The following is a 27,326-nucleotide window of genomic DNA, read 5'->3' as shown; positions in this document are numbered from 1 at the left end:
TGAGGTATAAGGGGACAAGGCAAGGTAGGGATGGAAATCTGTGGCACCGGAGGCCTTGATACAACGTGAACCCTGAAGACCAAGACACTGCCAAAAATCAGGATGTCAAGGCACGTTGACATAGGAGGAGCCCCGTAGGACTTGATGAGGTGAGGCACTGCCCATGTGCAGGATTCGGGTGTCTGCTCAGCCTTTCTGTGGGTCAGATCCCTAAGCTATAAAACAAGGACAGCAGCTAGCCCTGCCCTGGGGCTGCAGATTCACTCACTACTGAGTGCCTGGACCTCTTGCAGACAATCTGCCCAAGGTGGTGAGGATATGTGGAGTCACCCAGGGTCCCCACCTCCTGGTTCACGTGCTATACAGACCCCTTCCTGTGGTGGAGGTAGGTCTCAGCCCTCGTTCATAATGAGCAGATCAATTACAGCAGAACTGATGTGAGCACAGAAGTGACATTATCACCCACGACGTCCATCTTGCTGCTGCTGAATTCCCAGCCAGAAGATTCCAGAAGAGGAGCCGACAGCTTTTATAAAACAAAGCCTCACAGACAGACAGCCTCCAGGATCCTGCTCACCACCAACACCGTCAGAGCCTGGCAACCACCCTTATCAGCCAAACTGCGCTTGAGACCACACCCCCAGCTTTGATGCAATCCTGTACCATGCCCAGCTGAGCCCTGCCTGTTTTTAACATGTCACATGGCAAATGTGTGTTCTACCAAGACACCCTTACTCTGGTGGCTCATCAGGTAGCTACAGATGGGCTGATAGAGCACAATCCTAGCCCAGAAGGGCAGAGGCTCACAGTACAAGCTGCCTGGGCACTTAGCTCTAAACCATTCTACAGATTCCCCTAAGGCTTTACCTTTTTCTATCTGCTTCAAGGAACCCCAAAACTCAGTGAGCAGGACAATCAGACACCCTCACTGGGAAAGGGGAACCACCTTGCAGATACGCTGGAGGGCTGTTCCTGCCGGGTGAAGTGTCAGTGGCCCCTTAGGGGGTGCTACTAACACCATACCACCTCATGCAGTCACCAGGAAAAACTTTCATCCCACTAAAATAAGGAGCTCTGCCCACCATAGGTCCTCTGTATCCAATTGAATGGGTTGGGACCCAACTGGAGCAACAGTGGCCACAGAAGGCACTGGCAGCCATCAATTTGGGGACTTGCTCAGTCTTGGCGGCTCAAGGCATGAGTGAATAGATGCTGTTCCCTGTCTTGCTGCATCACCTTTCTATCCAGGAAAATGAGCTATCCCCACATGCAAACGGCCACCATTTGCGTGCCCAGCACGGTGAGCTCTGGCATCAGACTTTAGAGATTTATGTCTTCTTCCTCACATGCACCTCTTCTCTCTCTCTCTCTCTCTCTCTCTCTCTCTCTCTCTCCCTCTCCCTCTCCCCCCCTCCCTCTCCCCCTCCCTCTTCCCTCCCCCCCCCCCCGGCTATGTTGGCTTAACCCAGTAGGCTAGGAAAAAGCAGAGCAGAACTCTTTCTAGAAAAGGAAGCAGGAGGCCGCCATCCAGGGACTATGGAAGCTCCTTCTTTCCACATGAAGACTCGCTTTACTACAAAGGAAAGCATGGAGCTCCACTCAGGTGGAGGCTGGATGTGAGGTTGGAACCCTCTACCCTCTGGATTCCTACAAAGCAGAAACCCGCATGAGATCACAGGCTGGGTAGACTGCATGTGCATAGCCCCATGGACTACCTTGCTTCCTCGGATGGGGAATGTATCCTCACCGCGAACAGCTCATTCCCTTGACAGACACACCCTATGAGGACACCACTGTTTACTTAGAACTGGCCTGGGCTTCTGTGTGACCCTCCACATGCTACCTTCTATAGCCTGGAGCCTGCACACACATTGAGCCAGCCCTCTCTTGTGTTATGCCAGCTTTCATGGCCTCGATCTTCCCATGCCACTTTCCCAAGCCCTTCCTCATCCTGGATAAATACCTGTCCACAGGTTCTCCCCTGTTCTACCCATCCTCCACCCATGTGGCTAGCACGCCATGCCTTCACACCACTAGGGAGGAGGAGGGTGTGAGCCAGGCACTAGGACCCAGAAAGTCCTGACCAACAAAGCCACACACACCCCCAGAGCACCTGTCCTTGTGTGAGGAATACAAGTAGTCACCAAAAATAAGCTAAGTGCCCCACAGACAAGGAGGGCAGTTTGAGAGGATAGCAGGTCCCATGGTAAGGATGGCCAGAGAAAACACTTCGGAACTGGGACCTGCACGGCAGGAGCTAGCAAGCCAAGAAAAGTGCTGGGCAGCCGGCCCTCGAGGGAGCTATTCTTGTTTCTAGAATGTTCTCTCCACGGTTTTTGAAATAACCAGCTGGCCTGGCTGTCTCTTCCAAGGAACAAAACAGAGTGTCTGTCAGGAGTGGGGGTCAGGAGCTCAGGGGCCTCTTCAGGGGACATCCTGCTAGCTCAGTACCTTGCAAGTATGGGCAAGAATGAGACCCGCAGCCCTCCTCTGGGTAGAGATGGAGCCACCTGGCCCTGGAGAACCAGGGGAGCTGAGAGTGTAGAGAAGGAGTGAAGGTCAGCCTGGGGCAGCTAGGGGGACTCAAGCACTCTGTCCGGCCATGCCTTCTTCAGCTTAGATCCAATCACAGGCCAGTGCTCTGGGTTGCCACCTGCCTACCTTGGGAAAGAGCATCCATTGCCCTTCTGACCACAGCGCTTGGTTCCTCTTTGCTAATATCTGGAGCTAATACCATTGCAATTGTCCTCCCTGCTTTAGGCAAATCCTGAGAGCACGACCCTCCTCCTGGGTGTCCTATCTCCTGGCTTGTTCAGCTGACTGGCCTAGAAAAAAAACCTGTCTGAGAGAGAGCATGCTGCCCCCAAGGTCAGAGGACAAACAGGTGGGTCACCTACTCACCAAGAACCCCTCATCTCCATATCCCCAAGTCCAATATTTTCTGAGTTGGGTGCCCCTAAGGACATTTTTCTCCCCATCTTTGCTCTGGAGCTGGTGGCTCTGCAGGGTCACTTCAGTGGTGCCAGCATTTTTTTGCCTCTGAAAGATGAGATGCAGATAGGCATCTGGCCATGGGAGACAGAGACAGGTCAGAGGCTTCTCAATCCAGCTGGACCGGAAACGTCACATTTAGTGACGCACCAGGCGCATCTCGGCCGCCAGCAGCTTCTTCTGGAGTTCTTTGCCAAAGTTTGGATTCCACTGATTTGTCGTAAATAAACTCGGTTTTCACTCCCTTCACACAAATCATCTTTTTTTAGAATTTTTAAAAAAAAAAATCAAACAAGCAAGTGTATGGGAGACAAGGAATTTGGAGGAGCATGACTAAGGTGGAGACTCTGGAAATGAAACAAGGGGTGACGTTGGCCTCTGTCTCCATGGCAACAAGAAGCCAGAGGAAAGCAGCTCCCTGGGCAGGGTGTCAGTGTCTGGGAAGCCAGGAGGACATGTGAAATGGGCGGTGAGCGACCCAGAGGCTGGCTGGCTGGGACACCGCGAAGCTCTCTCCTGGACAGAGATGTCTGAGCAAAGGAGAGCTGGTCAGCGAGTCCTGCTGATGGTGGCACAGAACCAGTGGCTTCTCCCCAACTTTTCTGCAGCCAGCAGGGCTGGCTTCGACTGCCCACTGTGAACTGTGGGGTTCACAAGCATCTGGTTTCTGGTACAAAGCACCCTGGGTGGTAAGCAATTTAACTGCCCAGAAGAGGTCTTTGCCCTCAGCTCCCGGGAGGCATGAGTCACTGCGTTTTCCTTTCCAACGTAATAGTCTCTGTCACACACTAGGTCCTCAACCATCAGAGGACTGAGACTGAGCTGGTCACGCAGTCTTCAGCCATGTTTATGTGGCTGAGCCTCATAAACCTGTGTGCGGTCACCCACAGAACATGGCAGGAAAGTGGTCTATCTCCACTCCACAGATGGTACAGCAGGAAAGTGGTCTATCTCCACTCCACAGATGGTACAGCTAGACTCTGCAACCCTGCCCCATGTTTTTTTCTCCCAGAGGACTTTGGTTCATGTCCTTTTTCTGTAACAGGCCATAGCTCCTACTGTGGCAAGATTTGCTTCCTGTCTGTCTTGTCTGTAGTGGACCCTGAGGGTCCCGGGACCCCATTAGCTACAGTGAGTATCAGAAAGAGGTGGTCAAAGTGGGTTGTCAGGGAGTATTCCCAAGTGCTGGCTCAGAACAGTGAGGAGGGACAAAGCTGGTCACACACCTCTGTCCTGTGCAGATGCTTGTCCCTTTCCACGTCAAAAACACGGTGCTTTCTGCCTGCAGGAAGACACTGTAGCCTGCTCTCCAGAATCCTCCCTGTGGCCACCCAGCCCTGTGACTCACACTGGATCTGTGCAAAATCTGTGTTTGAAAACGCTAGATGTCAAAAAAGGAAGAGCAGAGGCAGACCGCACGACAGAAATAGGCCCGTGGAGACGGAGACGAAGCGAGCCTTTCTTTTGCACCAAACCCTCTGCCAGAGATCCAAACACACGGGCGGGAGAGAGGAGAAGATGTGGCCTGAGCATCATGTCCTGTATCCTCCCACTATAGAGATTTCAGCCTCTCCTTGACCCTGAGCCCAGGAAGTCACCTGAGCCCAGCAGGTGGGAACCTGAGCCGAAATGGCCCAGACTCATTCTGGGCATCAGGCTCTTTATGGGTGACGTGAGACAAGACAGCAAGTGTATATTCTGGTCAGAGTTGCGGTTCCCTGTGGAGCATCTCCGTGGGAGCTGAAATTCTCCTGCATTGTTTGCAGGACAAGGCCACACACTGGGGACTTCTGCAGATGCCTCCTCCCAACCCCAGATGACCTGTCCTTCACAGAAATGCCTCTCTCCACCCTGGGTTCTCCAGTGTCTATCTGGTAATGTCTCTCTGGGGCTTCAGATCAGAAGTGTGAGCTTCAAACAAACACAGAGTGAAACACACCATGCAGGCCTCCATGAAATCAGTGTGCCAGTCCACGGCCCTGCACTGAGGCTCGGTCAAGCTCTGTCCAGACTCACTGCATTGTACCCGTGGCCTCTGGGGCTGAAGCGGTGTGTCTGGTAGATTTTGTTACGTCCATACCTCAGTCCCCTTCATGCCGGGGTGAGTTGGAGCCCAACAACCCCAGAAGAAACTAGTGGGAATAAAGTCTACAGTGAAGGCCAGTGTGACTCAAATTGCTCTGTGTATTCCAAGTCCCGCTGAGGGCTACAGAATCACTCCACACAACACAGGCTGTGGAGACAGGTCAGTGTACACACACATGAGATTAAAAGATTCCCAGCGGTCCTGATCTTAGGAGGTGACAGAGGTCTCAGGATGCTGTCCCAGCAGAAGTGAGGGGCAGTGTTTGGAGCACTGACCTCCAAGTCTGTTCTCACCAGCTCCTGGGAAAGCAGCCTGTGGACAGGAACAGCACAGTACAATGGGGTCGCCCTGGATTTCCCCTCAAGTGCCGCATTCTCATTAATTACCTGTCTGAACGCCAGGGACTCCACTTGCTCCTTAATCTCAGAAGCGATGGCAAGCCATAGACTGGCTGCTTTTAGAAGTGAACGTCAGGGGTTTCCAACGTCCCTGGCTGGACAGGGATGCGATGGAGACTCGGAGGTAGGAAGAGCGTTGGAGAAGGACTGAGGGGCCAAGCTGGGTTCAGCACTGGGGAAGGACTGGGTTCTGAAGGCCTTGAAGATGGGAGGTGGGGTGAGGATCAAGGAAGAGGATGTGTGCACACTGGGATGTGCGCACAGTAGGAGGTTCGCACAGTAGGAGGTGCGCACTATGGAAGGTACAATTTGAATGCTCTGTAGCCAGGAGCTTTTATATTAATTCATCATTATGACTTAGGCGATGGTGTCAGTCTTAACCTCTGTGCCTTTCTCTGCTTTGTTTCTTCTGTAGAAGGCACAACCACCACTCAGCTCTACCTTGTGCAAGGGAACTGTCTGGGAAGGTCTGTCCTTCGAATTCCCACAAAGCGACAAGTGTCCTTGTAGCAGGACAAAGGGCCTCAGGACATTCCCAGGAAAGCTTTGCATGCTGGAGCCTCCCAGAAAAGCATTCTGGGAAAACGTCAGCCCCCAGCGTCCATGTCTGTGTTCATTCATTTTCTTCCCCGCTTCTCCGGAAGGGAAGAGAAATCATCCAGAACGCCCGTGTTCTGGTTATAACTGGCTCTTGTTCTTGCTTGTGTGTGCTTTTCCTGAGCAGATCTTCAGATAGGTTCTCAGATTTGGAGCCTGCAGATGTTCAAGGCCGGGAGCGTGAAGATCCCTGTCCCACCTCTGGGAGGGACTCAGGTGCGGATGCTGGGCTGTGGCTGGCAGTTTGTGAAGAGAACCACAGAGAACTAAGCAGAGCAGGGCTGGGCTGGTAAGAAAGCTGCTCTTAACAGACACTGAGGGGCAGGCTCTCAAGCCGGGGTGTGTACAGCTACAGAAGCAGCCGGCTCACCGAGGCCGGGTCACAGGTTCCTGTTAGCCTGGGTCCAGGCTGGTGCTGAGTGAAAGGATCGGTGTCAGCTTAGGTGCTTTCAATAGACCACGAGGCTCAGCGTTAAGGCTCAGGATGAGGGGGAAAAAAAGCAGATGTCGCCAAGAGGAGGACTCATCCCAGGGGCAATTGCACTAATCCACTCCCCAAACGGCTCCTAATCCCTGCTTATCACAGAGCATATAAAAATGCTGCTTCCCTCCCAAGGGGACGGGTTAGGTAAGAAAACGGCTTGGAACGCCACTCTGAACCTGTGCCCAGGTGTTCGTGCTATCTCAGTGAGGCCTGGGCTGACTTGAACTGTCACTGGTCAGAACCACATGCTCCAGGAAGTCACCAAGCTCTACCTGCAGCTCAGAGGGACCCTGAAACACACAAGGAGGATGTAGGAGCCCAAGCAGCACCTGGGAGAGCAAGATGAGTCCCATCCAAGACAGAAGCCAAGAGTGACCTGCTGCCCCATGGCTTTGAAATGCTCCCACAGGCTCACAACCTGAGTTTAGGCTCCAGCCTACGTCACCATTCTGTGGAGCCTTCAGGAAGTGTGGCCTGGTGGCACAAGGTAGTTTATACTGCCCTGGTTCCAGTCTATACCCTGTTTCCTGGTCTCTCCTCCAGAGCGTCCCCTCCTCGGTGGATGGCACCCAACCAAACCCTGAACAAAACAAGCCCCTCCTTGTTTCTATCCGGTATCAGTCGCAGTAACAAGAAAAGCAGAGTGTGCCTCGAAGAAGAATTTTGAAAGGAAAAACATACTTGCACACACATGTCTACTGTGGCAACACTCAAAACAGCTGGAGACAGCACAGCTGGTCACCCAGCAGTGGAGGGGTGTGTGAGAGAGTGGGCAGAGCAGCCACAGACTGGCAGGAGGCGGACATGAAGCTTCTCGCTCCAGTGTGAGTGACTATCAGGAGCACCAACCAAGCCAAATGAAAGAGGCCAGGCCCAGAAGGTTGCCCAAGACTTACATAAAATGTCTACAATAACACTCAAGGGTGCAGAGCTGCCTGTGGGGTGACCCAAAGGGTTTGGAACTTGACTGGGGGCGAGCTAAATATCACTGGGGAACACTTTAAATAGGGCCACGGCAAGCAGTTGGTTGAGCCTGGGTTCTTCCTTCTTCCTATTCGTTGAGCTGAGTTCTTGTTCCTTTTGGCTCAGTTCAAGGCCTTCTTCATGACTCTGGGTCCTTTCTGTAAACCCAAATGTGGCTGTTGTCATGGACATAAATTGTACCTAGTGTGAACCAGGGTCCTGGCATCCTACCCCCAGGGTGGCTTGGAACAGTGGGCTTGGGGGGGGGCGGAGAAGAAGGCAGACATGAGACACTTGTTCCCATAACCCCAGAGTCTGCACGAACTCCATTCTCTCACAGTGAGAGAGTAACAAACGCAGGCCAGTGCCTCCCTCACAAGCCTTGCCAGTGCAGGCTCCAGCCCCTGGGCCTCAGGCCTGTGCACAGAGAGCAGCCTTTGGTCTCCCTGCCGCACTGTGGTGGATGGTGCCAGCATTAGACGATCCCAGTTGGTATCAGCAGGGTCTGCTCTGCTGACTCTGCAAGACCTTGGAGAATTGCTTAGCTCTACTCCGCCTCAGTTTACCCATCTGTGAAGTAAGGCTAATGATATTCCTTGACCTCAACAGACTGCTGAGACAGTCTGTTAATTAAAGTATTTGAACTGCTGGGCAGCTGCGGATGGAGAGGATGGAAGCAGAGGAGCTGGTGATTTTCAAGTTCAGTGGTGCCTCACAACCCACACCCCTCAGGGCACTACATGCTGAGACACACACATCACATACACACACACTGAGACATACGCATCACACACTGAGACACACGCATCACACACAGACACACAAACACACACCAACCACACACACATATACCACACTACACACACACCACACACCCACTTTACATGTAATGCATACACACACAGATACACACACACATACCAACCTCACAACACATATACACACACACCAACCACACCACACATACACACCACGCAGACACATATACCAACCATACCACACACACCACACACCCACTCCGCATGTAATACATACACACACACAGATACACACACCAACCTCACAACACATACACACACACACACCAACCACACCACAAACACACACCAACCATACCACATACACACATATACACACACCACAAACCCACATACACCACCTATGTAACCTCATACACCCAACACCCTCCTAGCACAGACACACTCTCCCACACCAATAAACATCACACACATAGCCAAAAATACATACCACATGCACATACACACTACATACACACTACCCATGTGAACTCATGCACTTGACACACTACACACACACACCACCCACATGAACTCATGCACCTAACGCACTCCCAGCACAGACACTCTCCCATGCTGTTCCCTTGAGAACAAGAACACAGCCTCACTGCTACACAGGTCCAGCCCCACAGAGAGACAGTGCACGCTGCAAGTCCAACTCCTCTGGACACTTCCACTGACTCGTGCTGGTGCCACCTCCTATCTCAGGAGCTCAGCCCCAAACTCACACACACACACACACACGCTTTGGCATGGCGACCCTCTGAGTTCCATGGATAGTGGGCTGGTAACATCCCTGAGGTGAGTGACGGATGACAGGCCAGGGGACAGGAATCCCCTGAGGGTAGGAGATGCAGTTGGGGACCAGAGTCGGGGGGCAGCAAAGCCAGCTGAGCTGACACAAGGAGGAAAACGGTGGCCAGGACACTGTCTTCTGGATCCCAGGGTCTGTCTGGATTTTGGATGTTTTCCTCTGACCAGGCTTCCCCACAGGACACTGGGCTCTGCACACAGCTTACACAGAACCATCTGTTCCAACACCCTGTTCTTCCAGTGGTCTATCTCTCCTCCTCTATGAAAATACAAATCGAGAGTCTTTCCTCAGAATGTTCCAGAATGTTCCACTGCTCCAAACTCGAGGACCGAATCAGGAGCTCTGGGACCTGCCTCTGCAGCCCCTCCCACCAGCCCCTTGGGAGACAGATGGACCTGATTCCCCTCCCAGAAGCCATACTACATGTGAGAGGACACCGAGGAAGGCCTGGATCAATGAGTCCCTGATGCCCTTCCCAAGTAAAAAGGGATAAGAATATCTCTCTCTCTCTCTCTCTCTCTCTCTCTCTCTCTCTCTCTCTCTCTCTCTCTCTCTCTCCCTCTCCCTCTCTCCCTCTCCCTCTCTCCCCCTCCCCCTCCCCCTCCCCCTCCCCCTCCCCCTCCCCCTCCCCCTCCCTCTCTCTCTCCCTGCTCTTCCCCTCCACGTCCTCCCTACCTGAAGCCCCTTCCCCTCTTTTTATTTCCCTTTTCTCTTCCTCTCCTCCTCCTTCAGCTCTCCTGGGCTTCCCTCCTAAGACTCCATTCTACACTTCCCCTCACTGTTCCTAGGCTGAGTCCTGCTTTGTCCCGTTGTGTGGCACCTGCAATCCCACCTGACCCTACCCCAGCCCTTGTGCCTCCTGAACTTCTGGAGATGGTTCTAGACCTGCTTCCTCCTGTGCTCACACAGCTCCCCAACTCTCCCTAGGCAGAGTGTGTCAGGGCTGCCTGGTCTGCAGCTACCCCTACTTAGTACAAACCCGGCTCTGGCCTGCCTCCTTGTCTGTCCAACTTGTTGCCTCCATGGAGACAACCAGACAGGGCTGGGAAGGTGGAAGGAGAGGAGCAGAGCCCTCAGCAGGGGCTTGAATTGACCTTCTGGGTTGGATTTGCATCAGTCAACCTAGGCCAGGCACTGGGAGCTGGGCAAAGGCCCAGGAAGCCTGTGGACACAGTGCCACAGCACCAAGTACCTAATGGGGCCATTCCATCATCAATTTCTAGGATTTTGAAACAGTGTCGTAAAAATAAACATGCTTGCTCTCTCCTTGTGTAATTGGCTCCCTAAAGAATTCACCACAACCCTCAGCAGGGATCACATGGCTCCTTGGCATCTAAGCACAGCCTAGAACTTCCTCTTTACAGAACAGAGGGGGCCAGGCAGGGGTTGAGCACTGGCCGGAGACAGGATCTTCACCATAGAGGTGACATAATCCTGTGGTGAGCTTGGCCCTTGGTGATCTGGAAGCAAGTCTCCACACAGGCTGACTCCCAACGCAGAGAAGTCCCTTACAGATGCAGAGACCCACCTGGAATCTGACTCTAAAATACCCATTCACATATACACAGCTGTGGCTCTTGAGGGATGGCTCAGCGGTTGTGAGTACAGGCTGCCCTTGCAGAGGACCTAGGGACAATCCTCACCACCCACCGCTATCATTAACTCCAGCTCGAGGGAATCCGACAGCACTCTTTGGATTTCCACAGGTATCAGGCATGCATGCATGTGGTGTACAATATACACACAGGCATGCAAACACTCATACACGTAAAATAAATAAACAAATCTTTTAATATCCAGCTGTGGCCATGGAGAGACAGCTCAGCGGTGAAGAGCAATGGCTGCTCTTGCCGAGGACTCAGGTTCTATTCCCAGCACCCACATGTCAACTCCTTCTAACTTCCATTCTGGGGTGGGGGTGGGGGAGACCAATGACCTCTTCTGAGTTCTGCAGATACTGAACACGCTCCATGCAGTGGGTGGACGTACGTGCAGGTAAAACACCCATACACATAAAGTTTGTGAACGACATCACGCCCGGATGCTGTCCCTAGCACCATGTCTAGGGGTGGTGGTGGTACGGGCCTGTAGTCCTGGCACTCAGATGTAAGGCAGAAGAATCAGACCTTCTCACTTAAGCATCAAATTGGTGATAATCCTATCCAAACCCATAAAGTCCTGGAGTCTCCCGGAAGTCCTGGCGCTGGTTTTTGGTGACCGGTGTCATGTTGAACACACAATAGAGAGTCACCCTGACACAATGGCTACAAGTAGGAGCCATGAGGAAGGTCATCAAAACTAGGGCCTAGAAAACTGAGGCAATCCTAGCTGGCTCTGCCCATCTATAGACTCATCTGTCTGACCCCAGGCTGCTTCTGACCTGGGTGGGGAGGACATTATTCCAAGCCCACGCCTAAGCAGTTCCAGAGGAGGGCGTGGCCAAGCACAGGAAAGAGCCTGTGGGGCCCTCCTTCCTCCTGGCCTGCTGGGGATGTGGGCCACCTTTGTAGTTACAAGAGTTCTCTGCTGCCTCTCAGGAAGCCTGCCTCTTCACTGACACATCCTGGAGGCCTATGTGTGTTCCACATGGAACTCACAGACTGTTAGCCCTGGATGCTGGACTCAGAGCCCATCCATGGCTTCTACTTCCATCCACTGGACATTCGGTTTTGTAAATGCTTTAAAAATCTAACGGGAAGCCTGTTAAAACACAAGATGCCAGAGCAGAGGACAGGGATCAGAGCCTACTGTCTGGCACGGAGTTGCATGCTGGCTGCACTGTTTATTAGCTGTGTGACCCTGGCACAAGTCACTAAGTCTCTCTGGTTTTCCTTGGAAGGGGGGTAAGGAAAAGGCCTCAGGTCAGCAATGCCACTAGGAACATTGGCAGGTATTGAGGATGAAGACAAAAAATATGGCTGACACCCAGCCCGAGTGCCATACACGCTAGCAGGACCAGGCAGGACATTGTCTCAGGACTACAGTGTGCACCACAGATAGTCCTCCCAGAGAGACAAAACCACTCAGGCCACCCAGAGTGACCAACGGCCACCGGCACCTTCCCCTCAGCCCACAAGGCTGAGAACTCCATTCAGCACAGAGCTGAGGAACAGGCTGGCCAGTGGAGCTGACCCAGGCTTGCTCAGAGAACCGAGTCCAGGAAAACCACCGCAGCCTGTGTGCCTGGCATCCCACAGCTCCAGAAGAAGATGGATGGTACCCAGGGGACTGGCCTGGGCTTCCAGGAGGGTGACTGTCAGCTTTGCCCCCCCTCCTTCATAACAACGGGTCCCCTCAGCTTCTGCCTCCCATAAGGACAGTCCTGTCTGGGGTTCTGTGTCCTTCCACAGGGAGACATAGGGCAGAGCATTCCTGGGGCTTGCCTGGAGCCCTGCCGTGCACATCTAGCTCTGTGCTATGGGATGTTTATAAGGCACATGGTCCCAGAGGGTCCCAGGAGGTGGCAGAGGATCTAGAACATTCTCTCTCCATTCCCACAGACCATGCCACCCTCAATCATAGGGAGGAGCACACTGGACCCCACAGGGGACCCTGACGGCACCTCCTCTCCAATGGCAAGCACCACACTGGCCAAGAGCCCATCTTCTAAAGAGCTAAAATGTCCCCATCCACAGTGTCACAGTACCAAGGTGAATGGAAAATTCTGCCCTTGACTAAGCACACAGATACACAGCACTGTGGAGACACACGTAATAAATGTTTATGGAAGGAGAAACGGACAGCTAAACAATAGTCTCTGTAGGGAACAAGTCTCCTCAGAGACCAGCCAGGAGTGAACACCATGCATTCCCCACCAGCCTGAGCACACACTGGTAGCTTCCCGGCACACTGAGGTCCCCCCATCTGCCGTTACAAAGTGGAGCGGCTGGGGCATCAGCTCAGTGGCTAGAGCATTTGCCACACACGCATTAGGACCTGAGTTCAGAAGTCACGCAAAAGTGGACACAGCAGTGTCTGTCATCCTAGCATACCAGTGCAGGGCTGGGTGGCAGAGACAGTAGAATTCCCACAGCTGGTGGCCAGGTAGCCTGGTGCACAGCAGTAAACAAGAGACTGTCTCAGAGAACAGAAACTACCCACAACTGAGGCTCTTCTCTGACCTCTGCAGGCAACCATAGAGCAGAAGTGTGAGTGTGTGTGTGTATGTGTGTGTGTGCATGAGTGTGGCGTGTGTCCCCGTGCATGTGTGTAGGTGCATGTGCATGTGTGTGCAAGTATGTATACATGTACATGTGTGCATGCGTATTGACATGTGCATGTGTGAAAGCGTGTGTGCATGTGTGAGTGTGCATGCGTGAGTATGTTTCTGTATGTGTGCATGTACATGTGAGCGTGTGCAAGTATGTGTCTCTGTGCGTGAGAGTGTGCATGTGTGTGCATGTATGTATGCACACACATGTGTGAGAGTATATGTAAATGTGTGTATGTATATGCACCTGTGAGAGTGTGCATGTATGAGAGTGTGTGCATATGCAACTGTGTATGTCTCCGTGCATGCACATATGTAAGAGTGTGTGTGTGCATGTGTGTATGTGTGTGTGTGCATGTACATGTGTGTTTATACGTGTGCACTATGACAGTGTATGCATGTGTGAGAGTGTACATGTGCGTGTGCACTCTAGAGTGTACGTGAGTGTGGTGTGCATGTGTGTGAGTGTGTATGTGCTGTTTATGTGAGAGTGTATGTGTGTGTGCCTATGAGTGCATGCGTTTGCGCGCGCGCGCGCGTGTGTGTGTGTGTGTGTGTGTGTGTGTGTGCGTGCAGACACAATGGAGGCAAAGGCACTGAGAGCAATGCTCACACAGACTCACATCGCATGTCCAGAAAAGTGGAATATTACTCAATAATAAAAAAGGAGATGAAAGCAACACACTTTCACACGGGCACACCCTGAGACATGGAGGCTGAACAAAGCAAGACAGACACAAAACCCACAGGAAGGCTTCTGCCTGCAGGATATCTCAGGTTAGCGGGATCCAGACAGGTCAGAGGTTGTCAGGGAAGGAGCCAAAGTCCATAGTAGCCAGGCCTAACAGGAGGGAGCTTGCCAGGGCTGGAACTGTGCTACACCAGGCTGTGGAGATGGGAGCCCAGTTCAGTGAGCTGACAACTTCTTTGAACTTAGGGATGTCATAGTGTGTACAGTGACACCAGGACAAGGGAACAGCCTTGTGCACCACGTGACGAGTGCCAAGCTTACAGCTTCATGGTCTCCTGCACTCTCTATGTGATGTGTAGCACGTCATAAGTGAGTCCCCCATGTCACAAGTGAGGCCCCTCCTGAGGGCCCTCCCAGATGTGCTGATGGTTATTTCTGCTTACTAAATAGATTAGATGACAGAATCTGTGTCACAGACATGTATACACAGGCACCAGGCACACGCGCGCGTGCATGCGCACACACAGGATGCAAAACAACTTCCCATTCTGAGAGCATTTCCCTGAACACTGTGGGTGCCAGAGAGCTGAGATTTCAGTGTCAGCTGCACCTGGGGCTAAATCCCCACTGCTGAGGAACTTGTCACTGCAGCTGGGATTTTCTGATTAGTTATTTATTTTCTTCTCTTTTTCCCTAAAGGCTGATAAGCTGACTTAAGAGAGAGACGACGGAGAAACAGATTTTACATAAAGCACAAAAGCCACAGGGCACTGTGATAAGACGGACAGTGAACCTTGCAGTCCTCGAATGCTGGGTTCAAACCCAAGTTCTTCCACTCGCTAGCTGTGTGACTTTGGGTAAACAAACCTGGTTCTCTCTGCTGTGTTTCTTCCCACGGAGGAATGAGGGCAGCCATTCCTGGTTTGCCTGAGTACCAGGAGGACTGGCTAAGATGAGGCAGATCAAGTATCTGCCTCATTGAAGCTGGGCACAAAACCAGGATACAGAAGGCAGGGATGTCTCAGTCTCCACCATGGGGAACAGATGAGGTCACCAAAGCCCACAGCCAAGTCCAAGGCGGAGCACTGTCCTGTCTTCTGATTTCAATCAGCTTGCGCTGCTGAACTACCTCTCCTGGCCCGGTTTGTTTATATTAGAACTGAAACTTGAGGAGCTGGGCCAGCCTGGCCTCTACCTCAACCTACCTGCCTCCTCCTCTCACTGAACTGGAAACAAGACACTGGTTGTTTTCATGTCTGACTCTAAATCCTCGAGTCTGCTCTCAGAACACCAGAGCCTATGGGGGATGGCAGAACTGACCCCAAAATGGCTGCTCTATTTTTGGAGCTGACCTGGTTTACGTAAGGACCTGGACAGCTTGTCTGATCCTGTCATTATACAGCAGGTCACCTGTTACGTCCTCTGACAGATCTCAAAGCCAGCCGCCAAGGTTCACAGGCCCCCGCCCCACCTTACCCTGAGCCCTGAGATGGCCACACAGGGCCCACTCCATAGCTCAGATCTGCAGCCAGCTTTGTAAAGAAGCACCCCACACATGTCCCAGTCACCACCACCACAATATGCAGATCTGCAGTCCTGGAGGAGGCCAGCACGCAGACGCACGCCATCTCCAGGTGCCAGTCTCCCACACAAGAGTAAACAGCATCAGCTTGCTTTCCTTAATTAAACGTCTGCTTTTAAGTTCACCGTACATTCACAGCCACGGCCACATGAGGTATGTGAAGTGTGGTGACCTCCCATGAACTCCTTCCCCAGCTCTCCTTCATGGTGACATCCTGAGAGACTATGGTAAATGACACAATAAGGTTACTGACATGGACAGAGGTAAATCATGCCCACCATCACTTCCAATACCCTCTCTCTGTCCCCAGAAACCAGGACTCGGGCCATCACACTCCTAGACTTTTGTCAGTGCCTGGCCTAGGGCTCCTGCTATATGCATCCTTCTGGGTGTGGCTCACTCCCTAGAGATCCCTGCAGGCTGCTAGGTGTATCCATAAGTCCTGCCTCTGTGCTGCCAAGCCTTAATCTGTGTGCGGATGTGCCTGTCTGTGTAGCCCACCTTATCCCTACTGGAGCTGCACACTGACCGGCTACAAACCCTCATGTGCAGGTCTCTCTCACCCATATGAAGAAGAGAAAGTGGCTTGGTGAGTGGCAGGTGCATTTAACCTCAGAAGACCCCGCTGAGACCTTCTTAGCACAGCCATAACATTCATGTCCCATCCACGCCGCAGGAGTGGCCCAGTTTCTCCACATCCCTGAGAGAATTTGGCAGAGCCAGGTTTGTTTTCTCTCTCAGCCATTCTGATGGGTGGGCAGCGGGTCTTGCTGGGTTTCTCTGCATATTTTCCTAGATGCTCTCCAACTGACTTATCTTATGCCTTGTGATCAGGAAAGCAGTTTTGCCTGTGAATGAACTCACTGCCTATTTTTGCCAGTGTGGTTCTAGGTTCAAGGATTCTGTGTTAAGAAGAGCAACCCTTGACAAATACCAACTCCTGTTCTGTGACCGTTCTCCACAGTTCTGCCACAGTTTTTAAAACTTTGTATATTGTATGTTTACATGTATGTGTGTACACATGTGTATGAGTGTGCATGTACATGTGTGCATTCACATGGAGACCAGAGTTTATCTCTTGCTGAGCCTGGAGCTTGCTGGTCTGCTGGGCTTGCTGTCCAGGGAGCTCTGAGGATTCTTGTGTCTCTGTTTCTCAAGGTGCTGGTACACAGGTTCACACTCCCACCCCCAGAACCCAGGTCCACACCCAGCACCCTCCTCTAGTTTCCCACATGGATTCTGGGGGATCCAAATCCAGGGCCTCGTGCCAAGCAGTGAAGACTCTATCTACTGGGACACCTACTCAGCCTGTGAACTTCAAATTCTGATGAGATTCAATTTATCCAAGTGTTCTTCGTACAGGTCATGTGCTCAGTGTTAGGTCTGAAGACGCTTCCGGAAGAACTTGTTTCCTCCAAGTCTACAGTTCACATTTGACGCTGTATCTGTGAATGTTCTGAGTTGACTGCTACTAGGGTGTGAGAGCTATGATCCCGTATTCTTTCACAGCCCTGGGTGTGTGGCTGCGCCAGCCCTGTTTGTAGAAAAGCAATCTCCCCGCCACTGAACCTTTGTTGAAAGTCAGCCAGGCATGGACTCAGGCTCCACTCCTGGATCTGTTCTGTGTCCCTGACCACCAGGTTTCCCTGTTACAGACACAAATATTGCCATGTGGTGAGTCTTACCATCAGATAACCTAACTCCTTTCCCTTCACATGGAAACCTCACCCTTAGCGACTTCTCCTGAGCTTTGGATGGAAACGCTGCTCAAGAAGGTTTATCAGCCTGAAGAGAACTGATGTCCTCTGATTCATGAACACGGAATGTCTCTCCACTCTCGTATGGCTTCCTGGACTTCGTTTACTAGTAATGTATAGTTTTCAGGACACAGAGATTCAATAGTCAATTCCTTTCTTAGATAGATCCACAATAGTCTCATTCTGAGCCACTGGGATGTGTCCCCAAGATGTGGCTGACATCCCACGATGCTATTGAGAAGTGATGGGCCCTCGCATGCTGGGGCAGTGGAAGGAAGTTACTAGGCTAGATACTAGGGTATCTGGAGGATACTAGTATCTACAGGATAGATACTAGACTCCCAGCCCTTCCAGCTGCCATGAAGTGGGCGGGCACTTTATCCTGCCATATTCCTCTTGCCATAGTCTCCTTGTTACCCCTGACTCAGACCAATGGACTGCATGATCCTGGTTTGAAAGCTCTGTAGCTGTGAGCTGAAACAGGTCTTCCAGTCTCTCAGGACAATTTCAGCATCTGTCAGAGGAAAACAGTCTCCTAGTCGGTTTCAACTGTCAGCTTCACATAGCCGAGAGTTCTCAGCTACACCCCTCACTTGAAGAATTGCCTCCTTCAGTGGCCTGTGTTTGTGTCCATGGGAACATTTTCTTGACTGGTGATTGGCTTAGGAGGGCACAGGCCACTCCACAGGGTGCTGTTCCTAGGCAAGCGGGCCTCAGGAAGGTAGCTAAATGCTAACCAGAGAGCAAGCCAGTCAGCAGCATTCCTCCATTCTGACTCACATCCTGCTTGAGCTCCTGCCCGGCTTCCCCCAATGGTTAACTGCAATCTGTAAGATAAAATGAATCCCTTTCCCAACACTGCTTTGGCCGTGGCATCTTTCACAACAGAGAACGTGAGCTGAAACTCAAGGTAATGTGTGTCTTACATTCTCCCTGCGTTCACTGTCAACAGAGACAGACAATTGATTTTTGTGTATTTATCTTGTTTTCTGCAACCTTACAGAACTTGTCCGGAAGTTCTAAGGCACTGCTTTTTGGTAATTATATATTATTTTCCACACAGACAATCACACCATTTCCCCTTATCTGCCTGCCTTTCATTTCCTTTTCCTCCTGGGTTGAACTGGTGTCAGCTTCCACTATGCACTCAATACGATGACCACATACATTGTTCAGTTGTCTTGTGTCGGAAAAAAAAAAGTGAAGCCAGTTTTTCACTGCCAAGGAAAAAACAAAACAAAAAACAAAACCTGCTGCTATTCTGAGAGTTGCCGTAAGAACAGGTTGAATTTTATCAAATTTGATTTCTGTGTCCACTGAGATGGTTGTGTGGCTTTTTCATGGGTAACGAACCTTCATTCTCTTGTGACCTTTTCATAAGCCTGCTACTGACATCACTCTACTGTAAGACTATTTTGTAGGAACAGATGACTCAGCCTTAATGAGGACCCTGACTCAGTTCCCAGCACCCACATGGAGACTTACAAACATTCATAACTCCAGTTTCAGGGGATCTGGTGCCACCATCTGTCCTCCTTGGGTACTGCATGCATGTGGTACATATACCTACAAGCAGAACAAAACACTCATACACATAAAATAAATGGATTTTTTTAAGAATATTTTGTACATTTTCATGGATGTTATTAGTCTGTAGGGATGTGTGTAAGAGAGTTTTATTTGACTTTGATCTCAGAATGTTTCATAGAATGAATTAAAATCATTCATTCCTTAACAGCCTTTTACATATGCTAGGCTGCCTCTATGGGGACCCCTGCCCCCCACCCCTCCAGCCTACACTTTTTCTAAATCAGACATTTCTGGAAACAGCACAAAAATGACCTGCACAGTCCGAATGTACTGTGGCTTACCAGTCAGTGCCAAACCCCTCTCCTCCAGTGACACTCTGCCCTACAGCCCCACGCCCACATACCCGGGAACCTTCAGCCTTCTTTGATGGAATCTGAGCTGCAGGTCAGTGGGAACTGTAACCTTGAATCTGCCCAAGCAGAGTCACATGACCTGCTCCTAGCAGGCTGAAGTTTCACAAGTTTGGATTTAGGGCTCTTGGAAAGAATCTGTGCCCTGCTAAGGAAACCAGTAGACTCAAATGTCACTGACTCAAAACAGACAGTTTCCTGTCTGGTTCAGACATGACTTCAATTTAGATGTTCCCTGCGACCCAAATTTTTTATCTGAATACTTGAGGTGGCTACTGATGACCCCTGCAGTTCTGTGGGATCTTTGGTTTTCAAACATCGAGTGAGTATATTCTTCTCCTCTTATTATAGAGTTAAGCTCCACCTCACAGAAGCTAAGCCTGACGAGAAGGAAGCACATCTTCCTCCTGAAGATCCTTCTCTGTCACCAGCAGCAGACAGGCTATAAGCATAGCTGACATCGCACCATCTTATTCAGGCTCCATCTTGGGATAACTCAAGTCTCCTTCATTGGGAAGACAGACTTAAAAGCTGGTGCCATTAATGACAAATGATCTGATGAACACTGATCCCCAAACTCTTCAACACACACCACACCACACACACACACACACACACACAAGCATACACACACAGACACACAAGCGCACAGACACACAAGTACACACACAAACACACAAGTATACATACATAAAAGCACACACACATACACATAAGCACACACACACACAAGCACACACACACAAGCGCTCACACACACACACACACACACACACACACACACACACACAAACAATTCTGGTGCAATGTTCCTCCTCTGTGAAGCCCCAGGTGGAGTCTGCATTGGACGCTAAGTGTACCAACAGGACAAGATGGATCTGTGAGGCCTGCAGATCTTCAGAGGCAGCCTGAGGTTCTTGTGCCCCACTCTCTATAAATCACTGCAGCAGATATTTGGTCAACCCCAGGGCCTCACAGGAGGATGCTGGAGATGTCTCCCACAGGGGCCAGCTCACCCTTCCCTGGGTAGCCTACGTCCTTTACCTGTTACTCTTTCTCCCAGCAGCTACCACTGCATCCTGACTTCAGGAGGTCTCTGTCACAGTGAGGTCCCCAGAATTAGAAAACAGTTCAACATGACAGAGAGACACCCAGGGGCTCAGCTGGCTCAGCAGCTCCACTCTCTGGAATGCAGGTCCAGACATCAGGGCCACCCCAGTCTCCATGCCATTCAGGTACAACCTCAGTCTACACAGAGTTAGGGCCCATCAGGAATCCCTCAGTGCTGAAGAGGGCTGTAGCCAGAACTGGCCATGGAGACTACGCTAAGTCAGTTCTGTCCTAGGGGTAGGCTTGAAAGCAGACGGGACAGGCTTTGAGAAATTACTTTCCTCTCATCTGTGTTTCTGTAGGAAATATGTTCACTGAGACAACGACCTGCACAATGGCCGCTAGTCCCAGGTGGCCACTAGTGTCCTCAGAGGGGCACAGACACCTCGCTTGAGATTTGTACAGAGTCACAAATTGAGATTTTATGTTGACACACCACAACATAATATTACTTATCTAGACTAAGCAAAATGGATTCTTGGTGGCTACTACCTATTTTAGTGCGGCTAATGAAGACTTCAAAGTTTCTGTTCACCCCATGTTCCATGTCCTGACCCTCTGCAGAACAGCCACCTGAGCAGCGGCAGCAGCCAGTGACAGCTCTGTGGACAAAGGACTGTGGGTCCCTGACCTCCATGCACAAGAGTAAGAGATTCATGGGTGTTGGGTGAGGGGAGGGGCAGGTGAGGGCAGAGCTGGTGCTTCCCCTGCAGGAGGCATTGGGAGCAGCCAGCAAGCATCATCCGGGTACAGTACAACTCTACTATACATGCTTGGCACAGCAAGGCACCTTGGGTGTGTACTGGCCACAGCTCATTAACTGGTGCCTCCCCCAGCCTCCTTTGTACCCACAGACACACATACGCTGATCACAAATCTACCATCCGAACGGGCTAGACCAGACGAGGATCTATGTTCTTAAAGGGCAAGAAGAAGGAGAAGAAGAGGAAGAGGAGGAGGAGGAGGAGGAGGAGGAGGAGGAGGAGGAGGAGGAGGAGGAGGACGAGGAGGAGGAGGAAGAGGAAAAAGAAGAAGGAGGAGGAGGAGGAGGAAGAGGAGGAGGAGGAGGAAAAAGAAGAAGGAGGAGGAGGAGGAGGAGGAGGAGGAAGAGGAGGAAGAGGAGGAAGAGGAGGAGGAAGAGGAGGAGGAGAAGAAACTTGGCCAAAGACAAGAGGCACCTGCAGACTGCAGATGACACCTTTGCCCACCCTGTCCCTGGGGGCTCCCCTTCGCCCCTCAGGATGCTCCCTCCTCACTCAGTCCAACCCCACCACTAGATAGACAGACACCACCTCCCTCCTCTCTTCTTCCCCACAAACCCCCTTTCTCCAAACAGTTAAAAGTCTGATCCTGTCTCTTAGCACACTGAGCTGATAATGAAAGACCTAGGAGGGATTGTTTTTGCGAGCATGTCTGTATTCTAATTGTGAAAAAAAAATCTTTAAGCCAAAGGAGTGAATCTCTGATAGGAAAATGCAATGATATGATTCACCCCCAATAAGCCAGGTTGAAGTAGTGACATCTATTTGGAGCAGAAGAACGCCTAAGCCTAAGGCTGGAAACTCTCTCCTGGATTTCAGCAGCAGCACAAAAGTGGGACTTGATAAAATAGGGGCACTGTGCCATGCTGACACATTTAAACTTCTACAGGCTGTTCCCATGTGGTCTTCCCAGGAAGCAATGAAGAGCAAGGCAGACCGTCAGCCCCTGGACCCTGGGCATCCTCTCCAGCACAACCCAAGATGCTTATGTGCGTGTCACTGAGCCTGTATACATGGCATTGCCTCCCTCCACTGCATACAGTCCCCACAGCAAAGTGCATGCCCCTGCCCCTTCTCCTTCCCAGCAGCCCCTGGGGCAAATGCAAGCAGGAACAGAGGTGACACCCGAAGACAGCAGACATCCAGACTCAGGGACCATGTCCAAGCAACTGCCCAGAAGACTAGCAACAGGACAGAGGAGGGCAACCAGAGGGTGCAGACCCTATCCCTCCTAGGTCAGTCCTGGAGAAAATGTCTGACAAAGGACGATGAGTAGACCCAGAAGATTGTTAAGCCAGCAAGAGAGGCAGAAGTGACAGATGACATCTGAGCAGGAGAATCCCAGCTTTGTGCCCAACTCTTTCATGGAATGGAGGGGATAAAGGAGGAAGAAGTGGCCTTCTGCGGGGTTCAGCTAGCTTTCCCTTCCCTTTACCAACCCTGGACCCAGGGAGGACGAGAGAGAGAAGGGAAAGGGGAGGGGTGTGAGGGACACAGGGACTGACTCTCACAAATTACAATTTCAAACAGTACTCTTCACTCTGGTCTCTTTCCTGGTAAAGAATTTTGGGGATCCCACAGACCCAGAGTGGATTCATTACTCTCTGCATCATCCTTGGAACCTTTTGCAAAAAGTGAGAGGCCAGAAGAGCCTTCTAGCCATCCCTCTGCACCTGCCTGTCCCACTTAAACCAGGCCATCTGCCCACAGCTCCGTCACTACCACCATCCTCCAGTGGAAGCAGAGGGCTGTCTTCAGCTTACTGGGGGTACCCAAGTAAGCTCTCATGGCCTACCCTGAAGAAACACTCCATACTCCTGGGTGATGACAGCTGGGGTGTATGTTACTGCCATGGTGAGAGTCCTCAGCAACCCGACCAATCTCTACAGCTGGTCTGCCCCTCCTCCTGTCACTGGTGGGCTCTGACAGGGGCACACTGTGGCCTGACTGATATTCCAGGCAGCTTAGCTGAGTTACATAACAACAGCTCCCCGATAGCACTCATGAGTCAACAGCCCCTTTGAATTCCTGGAAGGGGTCTCTGAGGAGAAATGAGCCTGGTTTTGCACTCCACTACTCTGGTCTCACAAACCCCCAGCCTGTCTCCCCCTAGGTCTGCCAGGCAGGAGGCGAGCAAAACCCTTTCCAGCCAGACTTCAAACGCAGGAATCTAGATCAAGGATATATTTGGCTTTCTGAGCTAATCTTTACATCAATTTGGTCTCTACTGACTTGTAACCCTTTGAAGCAAACCCAGCAACTGTGTATCAAAACCACGTGACTCTCCCATAACCCCTAGAGAAAAGCCCCAGGCTCAGGAGACCCACAGCTTGGGGTTGCGAATCCATAGGCTCCCACAGACTGCTGAACATCTGTTTATTTCCCACAGAACGCTCAGGGCAATGTCTGGCAAACACCCTGCTTCTGTTGGGGTCAGAAATGACACTGAAGCTGCCAGGCTGGGGGGTGGGGGTGGGACTAACCCCCCAGCTAGGAGGATCCAGACACGCAGAGGACTAAACAAGCTGACCAGCTGCCTCTGGTCTCTAAGGACCAGAGGTAGACATCTCAGGAGAAGCTTGGAGCTGCTTGCGAGCTGTATGCTCTGCTTCTTCCCCCAAGGCAAAGAAGCTAAGGAAGCAGAGGAATAAATAAATGAACAGAGACAGGCAGGGAGGGGGCGGCTACTACCAACTCCTCCATTTGGCCTGAGGATGAGAGAGAAGGGTGGGGTGCTCCCATGTTGCTGGAAGCGTTCCACTACCTTCCAAATTTACCGTTTAGTCCAGAGTTATTATCCAGATGAGCATCACGGCCTCTGACCCTAGATGGATTCCAGTTGCAATCAATTTAGTAACAGCAGCTGGAAATGAGAGTGAGCCAGCATTCACCGGGTGCCCAGTGTTTGCGGACAAAGCATTGACTCCATCCACTAAAGCCTGGCTACGCAGCCCCAGCTGCTGGGGGACTTTATGCTGGGGCTGGTGACAGCAGCCCTGTGGATCCCTGCTGCCGGGAAGCCCAAACACAACACAGCACACACTGGAAGGGCTTGAGAAAACTGTGAGTTGTGTTCTTAAGGAAAGCTCAGCGTTAGGAGACAGGAATGGCTCTGAGGAACATGGCCCGGGTTGAGTCTATTGACTGTCTGCCTGGTCCCGAACACAGCCCAGCAAACGCTATGGATGCTTGTTCCCAGCTACTCCATACAATCCCAAGAGGTCACAGTCTCCTCTGGTAAGACTCAGAGGCAATGGGCAACCAGAGCCAGACCTGGGGACTCGGGCTGCCTGCTGAATAAGCTCCCCCCCCCAACCCCCGCCTCTGAGTGGTCAGGGACCTAAACAAGCCCAAGTCTCCTTTAGGGACTGCCTTTCTCTGGACCCAAGCAAGCCCCAACATAACTCCCACCAACAAAAAAATAAATAAAGGCAGACAAATCCAACTCTGCCCCTGCTCCTAAAGCACTGAGGCTCAGGGTGTACAGCTCGGTTCCATCGCAGAAGTAACCAAGCCTGGGTCTGACTGGGAGCAAGGAAGCCCCTCCCTCGGCTTGCAGGGAGCCTCCTTTTCCCAAGCAGAATGAGATGCCTCCTGCCACCTCTGTTGGAGGTGATACCTGTCCTAACCAGGCTCAACGCTTGACAGCAAGCTTACCTACAGAGCAGCGGGGGGAGCAGTTAGCAAGCAAGAATGAAGAGCTATAAGGGAAAAGTGTAACTCCTAGGCTCAAGCTCCGTGTGCCTGTCCAGAGGGAACAAAACCATCTAGAACCAAGCACAGGGCTAGCGCTCCTATTAGGATCGGCGAGAGTAGCAGCCCTTCCTGGGGGTATATGCATAAAAGATCATGCATGCTAACGTCTGGCAGGGAGGAATCCTAAAAGGCCAAACTTCAAAATCAGCAACAGAACCATTTCTGAAAGTCTGGCCATGTTCCTGCACAGTTATTCTTGTTCTAGAGAAACTGTGAGTTTTAAGCCCCTCCCCCCCCCAGGAGGTTTCTCTGCCTGGCATTTGTTCTCTCCCTATTATCGAAATGCACTGCCTTTTCAACCTAACAACTTGTACAGGTAAGTTACCACTGGCAAGCAAGCGCCAGACTGCAGCATCTGGGAGCTCAAGCTGCCTCTGGGCAGGGAGGGAATCCCACTGGGTTGCTCTGGAAGCCTTGGGATCTAGCTGAGCACTGGGACAGTCGGGAGCAGAAGGACAGACAGACAGACAGGGCATCTAGATGGGGCTAATGTCAGAAAAGCTGTCCTTGCTTCGTTTGGTCCACACCCAGAATTGCGGGAGCCTAAACCTTAGCAAAGCCCACTGATGGATTGAGGCCCAGCCAGTGCCCCAAGGCTGGGCCCAGCAGATTGGCCTGACGATTAACCTCTTAAAGTCCACAGCGCAAACAAACCCAGCCACCAGGAAAGGGGATGCCAGTAATGACGTGTGACAGTCTTCACTAGACGATGCCGACCAGCATGTATTCCCGGGCGGGCGCCAGATCCACTCGCAAATCAAGGACAGCTAGAAAACGCTCTCACGCCAGTCTCCTTCAGACTTCTTGAAATCAGGTCGCGCGCGCATGTTTCTCCCTCCTTTGGCCCCACTTTCTCCCCAGCTTCATGCTGGTGGGGGTGGGTGGCTGAGGCAGCCTGCCCCAGCAGCCACCGACCCCTTGTATCCTCAACACGGGAACGCAGTGCATCCCAGTGGACAAACACTAGAAGCACAAGCAGCCCTTTCTCAGCTTCCATTTGTGATGTTCAACCTGGGTCCCAAATACCGACCCAGGCGCAGCAGCTCTGGCCAGAAGCCCCCTTACATGGGGACAAGGGTAGTAGACACTCTGCTCTGCAAAAGGGGCAACTGCGTTCTGGGGACCCAGGACAGGATCCAGAGAAGCCTGAGAGACTCGGTGGGTGGGCAAAGTTTGCAGAGAGGGGTCTTTCTGGCCCGCCCCATAACCGCGCTGGGCTTGAGTTCCTGCTGGCCCTAAGGTCCCGGACACAGACAAGCCCTGTGTGCCTGTAAAAGGTGCTTAGAGCAGCCAGTTGCCTGTTGTCGCTCCTTCAGAATTCAGAAGCTCTCCAGACCCAGCTGTCCGCCAGCTGCGTGCGACCTTCTGCCCGGAGGTCACCCCAAAGCAGCTGGGTCTGCAGCTGCGCTCCTACTACACTCCAGTTCAGGGGCCCAAACGGAGAGAAGGGCTGACGGAGCGAATGTAGGGCTCTGGGCTCCTCCAACTCCGCCGTAAAGCTGCTCAGAACTGTGAGGGCCGGTGGCTCTCCCCGGCAGCTCCAGCATCAGCCCCGGCCCCCGAGTCCGCCGCGCCCAACGGCCCGCAACTCGCGCCGGGCTCCGGAGAGGAGCCGCGCCGGGGCCGCCGGCCAGGACACTGCGCTGCTGGCGCCCCGAGCCGCGGGCGCGCCGGCCAGCCCCGCTGCCAGGTTACTGGGGCCAGTGCCCCTACCTCGACCCCACTCGACTCGCGGAGCGTGAGAGAACGGCCGCTCCCTGCCGCTCTCTGCCTGGCTTCAAGGACCAGCAGGCGGCCGCGCTCCCCGGCTTCGGGTGCACCACGCGGGCCGACTCGGGGAGGCGAGAAGCCGTGCCCCGGTTTGCAACAGTGAGCAGCAGCCCAGCCCAGCGCCCACGCACCCCCCACGCACTCTGCCTCCAGCCGGGTCGCTCACCTGAGTCCCAAAAGCTGTTGGATCCACATGGTCACGTTTCAGGGAACCCAGCCTCAGACCTTGCGTGCCCCGGCCATCTGCACGGCGCCCGCGCCCGCTCGCTCCCGTCCCGTGGCGCCGCTCTTCGGCTTCGGGCCGCCGCCGCCGCCGCCGCCCGCCTCCCGCCGCCCGCCGGCCGCGGGGCGCACAGCGAGTCAGAGCGCGGCCGCGCGGGGCTCCATGCCGGCCGGCGCGCCGCCGCCGAGGGGGCGCATGGCTCAGGCGGGCCGGCCCGCGGGGACGCACATCCTCCCGCCGGCTCTCGGGGCACCGGGCCCCCACCACAGGCCACACGGCTCGGGCGGCAGCGAGGCGGGCGCTCTCCGGGTCTGTCGCCGACCGCGAGGGTCCGAGGAGCGGGGCTTCGTCCTCCGGGGAGGCGGGCAGCGAAGCCGGCGGCCCCGCGCGCGGTGC

The 27,326-nt window shown here is 52.6% G+C and overlaps 1 protein-coding gene across 1 annotated transcript in view; it reads right to left on the bottom strand.

Moving 5' to 3' along the window:
* The window catches only part of Ajap1 (adherens junctions associated protein 1), a 110,307-nt gene extending 83,279 nt beyond the window's left edge, over positions 1 to 27,028 (bottom strand). The window contains exon 1 of the mRNA XM_034502924.2: positions 26,874 to 27,028. Coding sequence (XP_034358815.1) covers positions 26,874 to 26,902 — 29 coding nt within the window. The 5' untranslated portion in view covers positions 26,903 to 27,028. The remainder of the gene's footprint in view (positions 1 to 26,873) is intronic.
* Positions 27,029 to 27,326: the final 298 nt, after the last annotated feature.

Source organism: Arvicanthis niloticus, chromosome 5, assembly GCF_011762505.2.
Source record: "Arvicanthis niloticus isolate mArvNil1 chromosome 5, mArvNil1.pat.X, whole genome shotgun sequence".
Lineage (NCBI taxonomy): Eukaryota > Metazoa > Chordata > Mammalia > Rodentia > Muridae > Arvicanthis > Arvicanthis niloticus.
This window is presented reverse-complemented; position numbering and strand designations above follow the sequence as displayed.